The sequence below is a fragment of the Schistocerca serialis genome, chromosome 5 (genome assembly GCF_023864345.2).
Source record: "Schistocerca serialis cubense isolate TAMUIC-IGC-003099 chromosome 5, iqSchSeri2.2, whole genome shotgun sequence".
In the NCBI taxonomy this organism is placed as follows: domain Eukaryota; kingdom Metazoa; phylum Arthropoda; class Insecta; order Orthoptera; family Acrididae; genus Schistocerca; species Schistocerca serialis.
In genome coordinates, this window is record NC_064642.1 from 729245527 (window position 1) to 729253966 (window position 8440).

The 8440-nt window shown below is 38.3% G+C and overlaps 1 protein-coding gene across 1 annotated transcript; it reads left to right on the forward strand.

Annotated features, from left to right (window-relative positions):
• The first annotated feature begins 234 nt into the window (after positions 1 to 234).
• On the forward strand, positions 235 to 663 carry LOC126482196 (cilia- and flagella-associated protein 251-like). The gene has a single exon (XM_050106175.1). It carries the CDS (start codon positions 235 to 237, stop codon positions 661 to 663), a length of 429 nt encoding a protein of 142 aa, XP_049962132.1.
• The last annotated feature ends 7777 nt before the right edge of the window (positions 664 to 8440 follow it).

Sequence of the window (8440 nt, forward strand, 5' to 3'; positions counted from 1 at the left end):
AGTTACACAGCCAGAGGCTACTTCTAGAATGGGAGGCCTTAATGCGGAGGGCCATCATCAACAGCTCATTGGAGAGATCTGAGCAGGGTCCGCCGTTCAAGTACAAGGAAAATGACGAGTATTTTGATTCGATCTCAGGGTCTGCAAGTGATGAATTTAGTCACTTGCACTTCCGTACGGTGGTGCGTCACGAAGGCAAAATCTGTCACTCGTTTGTCCTGAGGCTGCACAATAATGATGGACATAGAAGAAGAAGAGGAGCTGGTAAATAAGAAACAAGAAGTTGCAGAAGAGCACAGGGAGAAGAAAGATGAAAAACAGAAGGCAGTAATTTGTATGCAGGAGGGGGAAGGTGAAGAGGAAGACAGAAGTGACATGGACTATGAGAATGGTGAATGTGAAACACTAGAGGAAGTACAACGCAGTGGGGAGGAGGAGGAGGAGGAGGAGAAGGGGAGGCATGAGGAAGATGATTGTGAGAAGCAAATGGAGTTGCACAAGAAGGAAGAAAGTGAAGAGCAAGATGAAAAAGGAACACAAAGCAGTGCTGAGGAAGAGGAAGCTGGAACAGATTGCAGCTCAGTTCCAGCAGACAGAACTGCTGAGGAGGAGGAAGAATCTAGCTGCAAAAATCTGCCACTGGGTAACAGTACTGCACGCTGAGGGTATGTATTGTGTTCATTCAAAATTACATCTCAAATGTACTCTGTTTGTATTCTAATCATGGCCACACCTGGTCCAGGGCAGGAGTGAGCATTTTTGTTAAATGTATTTACATTTTTAAATATTAAAATGTTCAAGCTTCTCAGCTATCTTTCAGAATATTAAGTAGAATTAAAACAAAAATTCAAAAAAATTACAAGTAATATTTAACATAGGATATTTTTAAGCTGCTTGACTGGGAACTACCTACTTTGATTGGCTTGTGGCCCAAACAGCTGCTGAAAACATCCATCCACAAAAAGGTGACCATTCACAGGCTGGCCAACAACAAAGATGACATGTTTAATGAACCGCAAACTAAAGGAAGTAGAGTAAAGTATGACAATAAAATACCCTCCAATAACAAAAACATTACAGAAAGTCTGATTTTCCCACACACATATGGAAAGTAAGACCATTTCCCACACTTATATCCTTGTGTACTTACTGTCAGCAGGCCTGCCTTTGCAATTGTAGTGATAAGTGAAAAAGGGATAATGGTGAGAGCACACTTTGATTTTACGTAACGCGAAGTGTAATGTCATAGAAAATTGAGAGGTTTTCCTGCTGTTATTCACATGAAACATGTATGACTAAAATTTTTGGATGTACCATTTTCAAATGAAGAACTTCTCTGAACTGTAATTTCTTGGCAGCTATGCTACAGAAATGTACTAAGAACTGACACAAATAAATCTTCTTTATTATTATATTGAAACATTTTATACATATTATTGCTGATATCCTCAATAAAATGTGAAGCATTTGTGGCATATCAAATTTGGGATGAAAACAAATTATATTTGGCAGAAGGAGAAATACAGAAACAAATTGTGACCTCACTCAGAACAGGACCCTGAATCCGCAACTGTTATAACTGTTCCAGGTTAATCAATTTCTTGATCGATAACCCACTGCAAGAGAATGTCCAGTATAGGGTTGCCAACTCTCCAGTATCATACAGGAACTTCTGTATTCTTCTGAATATTTGAGTGTCTCCTGTCTCCCATATTTGAGAAAGTGACACTTTAAAATTTAAACCTGCCACATATTTTTCAAATCTCATTGCTGGCCAATTGTTGCAATATCAATTAATCGATACAGCATAATATTATCGATACAGTTACTACATTAATATAGGACTATAGGGAAGACAGAACATAACACGGTGTTGCGAGGTATGTTGCAATTATCATGTTTCTTAGTAATTCTGCTCAATCCAAGTTATGCAAAATGGAAGAAACCAAACTCTGCAGAAAAAGAGGGGAAAGTACTTCTGTATGTATCAGAAGATATGGAAAGAAACTCATTTATAGGTTAATCCTGTAAAAGGAAACAATTCTAAAGCGTATTGCACCCTTTGCAAGTATGAATTCAACATAGCACATAGTGGTACAGACTGTCAACAGCATGCCAACACTGAGGCCAACACTGAAGGACACAAAAGCAGAGTTAAGGGAAGTAAGACATCTAAGATACCCAGCTATTTTCAGTGCCTAAGTGATAGTCCCACTAGTGATGAATCCGACAAAGTTGCAGTGGGTGAGTTATAGTTTCTGTATCATACAGTGAGGCACAATCTAAGTTATATTAGCATGGACTGTGCAAATTAACTTGCAAAGAATGTATTTATGGATTCAGATGTGACCAAAAAAATAAATTGTGGTAGAATGAAAGCAGAATCTATTTCAAAAAATGTATTAGCACCTAGAAGTGTAAGTGATTTCCTAGATGTGCTTAATGATCCAGAGAAGTGTAGCATCTTTTTTTCTGTGACCTCAGATGAGTTGAATTTCAAGAAGAGGAAAATGGTACCTGTAGTAGTCAGGTACTCTGAACCTTGTGTTGGCATCAGAAATGAACTATCAGATTTGGGGAACAAGCAGATGAGGGTGCTAGTGGCATTCATGCTTTGACAGGAGACAGTCTTGAATCTCATTCATTAAATGTAAATGACATTTTGCCTTATAGTGCTGATAATGCTGGTGTCAATTATGATGAAATTATTGAGTGAGAAAAATAACAAAATATTTAAAGCAAACTGCACAAATCACATAATCCATAATGGTACTAAATTTGCTTCTGATGTCTTAGATGTAGACACAGAAATGATAGTTACTAAGATTTATGGACACTTTTCAGTGTCAACACAATAAACTAATACTAAACTCCATCTGAACAGGCCATGAAGGCCCAATGGTACCGACTGGCCGCCATGTCATCTTTTAGCCCGCAGGCATCACTGGATGCAGATATGGAGGGGCATGTGGTCAGCACACCACTCTCCTGGCCATGTTTCAGTTTATATGAGACCGGAGCTGCTACTTCTCAATCTAGTAGCTCTTCAGTTTGCCTCACAAGGGTTGAGTGAGCCCCGTTTGCCAACAGTGCCCGGCAGACTGAATGGTCAACCATCCAAGTGCAAGCCCCGCCCAACAGCACTTAACTTCAGTGATCTGATGGGAACTGGTGTTACCACTGTGGCGAGGTTGTTGGCTAGCAGCAAAATTCAGGAAAGAATTAAGATCTTTTTTGAATTTTGTTGTTACTGATTGGTGTGCAATTTTAAGGCATGTGCCTACCAGGTAGCTGTCCCTCACATCAACTGTTGAAAGGCTAATATAGAACTGGGAGCCAATAATAAGTTATTTTCAAAGCACAAATGAAACATCTAACACTTCAAAATTGTATTTTAGTGATGAGGCTCTAAGCAAAATGTTAATTCTGGAAGCATATCTTCAATTTTTTAACTTACATTGGAAACATTATTTTGGAAACCTCAAAATATCTAGAGATTTCAATTTAACTATGGAGTCCTGTCGCATCATTGAAGCTATGTCAAAGAAAATTTGCAAAGAAAAGATGACTTTATTTTTGGAAGCAATACACACAAGATTTTAAGTTGATTACATCCTGTCAATCAGAAGAGAATTCAAAATAATTTTGTTGAATTTTATGATACCTTTCATACTTACATTGTAAAAAATGTAAACATTTCTGACAATGCTATAATTCAGTCCTTGCTCCCACTGTCCCTAAAGAAATCAGTTAATTTTAATGATTTTAGAACCTGCTTACTCATATTCAGGTAGACATAAATGAGGATAACCTGTACAATGAAATTTTGGTCTTTGAAAAATATAATAAATACAAAAATTGCCACCAGTGGTAGCACAGTTGAAAAGTGGGCATCCATGATGACTGAGCCTGAGGCAAAAGGAATTATAGCCAAGAAGATAAATACGATTCTTGGGTTTTTTTCTCTGATGAATGGCAAATGGTCTGATGATAGGAACTGTTGCAATATAGATTTAATGAAAGCTGAACAACAAATAAGTGTTAATTTTTGTCACACATGTGATGAATTTGTCCAATTTGCAAGGAATGATCGCAAACTTCAGACTGCTGTCAAAAGTGTAAACAAATGTACTCGTGGTAAAAAAATTCTGTAGACCTTCATGTTATAATTGTTATGAAGAAGTTTTTTGGTTAGTCAGTGCAATAAAACTGTTTTAAGATTTAAATAAATTGTGTTTGGCATATTAATTTTCTCAGGTCCTAGTCTCCCTTATTTCGACAAAAAAAAGTTGACAGCCCTAGCCCAGCATCTGACCTAGTGGGAGAAGCACAGGAGGGTGTTAGGGAGAGGGGGGGGGGAGGTGAGATACACATGTTAGTTTTGAGGTGAACGCCAAAATAGGTTTGAGGTTCCATGACAAATGGATCTATGGATCCAGTAGGATTCAAAATGGTGGCATATATACAAGCAGTTGAAAATTGCTCCATAAACTTTGAGTTTTTATCATCAGTGAAGTGTTACTCATTTGGTGAAAAAGTGAAAACTGGTGTTACAATGTGTCCAGCAAAACATATATGGTCTCATTCATGCTGATTTGTCAAAGTAAATTACAATAATGTATTTTCGTGTGACTGTAATCATCTGTATAATGGTTGAGAAGCTGCCACAGAGATATGTAATGCTGAACCCAAACTAAATGTGAAAAATGAAGTATACAAAGACCTAAAAGCAGCTAGAAAGTACATTAAAATATTAGAGAACATGATTCAGCTTCTTACTGAACCTGCTGAAACTTCAGTATTTCACCAATAACATAGTATACTGCCAACAGCATGGAAAATGAGGTAGGCTTAAATATTTACTCTGATAGCCATGGATGCGGTCTAGCGGAAATTCTCAATAATCATCGTGACTTAAAAGCCTCCAGTAGTATAAAACCAGGTGCTCAAATGCAGGAAATTATAATGGACTTCCTAAAAGACAACAAAAAAAAAAAAACACACAAATCGTTAGATTTTCTTAACTGGAGGTGCCAGTGACATGTACAGGAATGAGTTATATTGAATGCTGTGCACAACTTTAGCAACTTTCTGGACAATACTAAGAAGCAGAATGTTATTGTCACTAGCATTCCATATAGACATAATCTCATCCTACTTCATGTGTAAACCAGCTCACAGTTTCAGGAAATATGCAAAATGTATCCAAATACAAACTGTATACATTTTCTTAGAGGGAGTACTTCATGAAACATGGGATACCTCTGAACAAAAAGGGAAAGAAATTTTCGAGTGGGAAAATCTGTGAAATTTTGGAGGGACTCAACAAACATCATGACAGCATGTCATTACCATCAGCTTCAACAGCCCATTCTTCCAAGCATAAACGCTCATCAAATACTCCTTCCATTAAAGACACAAAAGAAGCTGTGCCCGAAACCCTGTGTGAGGAAGGGCAAACTGTGATGAGCACCATACCTCCATTAGTTTTAAAGCAAGCACCGGCAGAATTATTTCCACCAAAAATACTAAATCCATCAGCAACAACAACAACAAAAGCAGCAGCATCTTCATCAACAGCAGAGCCACCTCTGATACGAGCAGCAGCATCAATGGTAGCTGGACAAACTCCTGCAGCAGTATCTCCACCAAAAGCAACAGCAAATGCAGTAACAGCTCCAACAACTTCAGTGCTAGCCCTAATACCAGCAGTAAAATCAACAGCAAGAGCAACAAAACCATCTTTAGCAACAGGAAAACAATCCACAACAGCAGCAGATTCAACTCCAACATTAGCAAAACCAGCACTCTCATCTAAAAAACTTCAGACAGCAGACAGAAGCCAGTACCTCCATCCTATGTAAATGATTTTTTAGTGGAAACCAGAAAGAGAAGGAAGCCCACAAGAGAAACAGAGATATGACCTTATTTAATTTGGAAAAGCAGAGAAATCTGCAACACGGTATTTACGACTTTAAATAAAATAATCCACCAGAATGTACAGGGCCTGAGAAATAAATATCAACAATTAGATGTGTTTGTAAATGAAAGTGTGCCTGATGTGCTTGCTATTAGTGGACACTGGTTATGTGATACCAAATTAGAACTTTTTAAACCTCTAAACATGGTACTACATAGTGGTGCATGATAGGTAACCTGATTGAATTTTTATCCTACAAGTATACTATTGGTGCAATACGTTTCAAATTATGTGCTCAACTTTGTGCACTTCATAGAAATTACTCCAAATGTCACTGTGAGTTCATTGCTTCCGTTGTGAGTCTACCATTTCAGTTTGCTGTGATGGTGAACAAAGAATGGTTGACCGTCACACAAAATATGAAGATTGTGTTACTGTTCACAGTGATGAACAGTGTTACATTGACACAGAGAAGGTTTTGTGCTCATTTCAGCACAGGGCAGGCTCCCAGCCCACAGGCAATATGCAGATTACATCAAAAATTTGATGGTACTGGATCTGTTTTGGACTGTCAGAGGCCACATGCACATACCGTATGTTCGCCGCAAAACATTGAAGGAGTTTGAGTGGCTCTGACTTGTAGTCCAAGCAAATCAACAAGAGAGTCAGTGACAAGTTGGGAATTTCACACCAATCTGTACAAAGAATTATTCAATCTGACCTTTGCTTGTATCCATATAAGATGACTGTGGCACATAAGCTTACTGCAAGAGGTAAGGAGTGGAGACTGCAGATTGCAAGGTGGACGATCAGGCAAGACCAAGAGGCAGTGCCACACAACACATGGTTTTGTGATGAAGCTTATATTTACATGAACGACATTGTGAATGAACAGAGCATTCGATTCTAGGTACATGAACCTCCACGAATAATCCACATGAAAGACACCTATGGGGACAAAGTGGGTGTGTGGGTCACGATGTCAAACTATGGAATCATCTATTTGTTTTCTTCGATGCTACAGTAACCGGTGAATGCTATTTTCACATGCTGCAAAACCAGTTCTTTCCTCAACTCATGGCCTCATGTCTTCCATTGCAGACACAACAGTTCATGCAGAATGGAGCATGCCCCCATACTGCCAATGAAGTACTTGATTTCCTACATGAAAGACTTGGCCTTAGGGTACTGTCAAACAGATTTCCAGAATGTTATGTAGGAGGAGGAATATGGCTGCCCCACAGCCCACACATTAACCCATGTGACTCCTTCATTTGGGGGTTCCTTAAAGAGAAAGTGTACCACAGAAAACCCAAAAATGCAGTACAACTTAGGGCCATCATTGTGGAGTTATGCTGCACAATTCCAGAAAATTTGTGATGGAAAGTTATCAGAAATGCATGTGTGCAACTTGAAGAAGTTGTAAACCAAAATGGCATTCGTATTGAACATGTGATTCATTAGGTTGTATTTCCAAGCTGTATTCTTTACTTTTACATTAATAAATTACAAATCTTGTCAACAACAAATGTATTATTCATGGAATAAATCAGGTGACTTATCATGCGCCACTCTGTAGCTCATAAGGTTTGCAGATCTTCCATCAGAGGTGTGTGTGTGTCAGTGTATGTAAAAAGCACATTTGATTTTAATCCTGTAAATATAAGTAAATATTCATTACAAGGGACAATTGAATTATCTGCAGCATGTATAAAGACACCAAATGATGAAATTTATGTTATATGTTTATATAGACCACCAGGTGGAAACTTTGAAGTTTTCATAACAAAGTTTTGTGACACAATAGAGAATGTTTTTATCACACACAAGAATAAGTTAGTAATTATAGGTGATTTCAACATAACTGTATTAGCAGATAAGTTACACACTAGACTATTCAAGTATACTCTGCTTGAATATAATGTAAGATATCTGATCAACACTGCGACCAGAGAGACTGGAACATGCCAGAGTGCATTAGATAACATAATCACCGGTATTCATCTTTATGATCTTACATATTCTCTTACTATAAGTGCTTAGTCAGGCCACCACACAGTAGAACTAGGTGTGAACATAAAAAAGGTTCCTACACACAGTTGCTATAGATGTATTAGGATGAATACAGACCAAAATATAATTAATTTGAATAACATGGTAAGCAATATAGATTGGACCAGTATTGTAATGACACACTGTAGTCTTCACGGGTTTGCTGTTGGATCACATTGTGCAAATTCCACAATATTTCCTCGGAGCAACTGTCCGACTTCTTCAGGTGGTTCAACCTTGCTGGTGGCTAGGTACGACTGATGGTATCCACCCATCGATGCCCTGTTTCTAGAACATGCATGCAAAGAATGCACAGGTGTGGAAATCGTGCATGCACAATGATTTGCAGTTAGATGGTGCCATATTCAAACTCCCTATGCCAAAAATCACAAAGTGGCTCTCCTGTGCGCGAGCTGTACGCTGCGTTTGCCAACAGTGCGGCATACATTACTAACGGATGGCCATAAT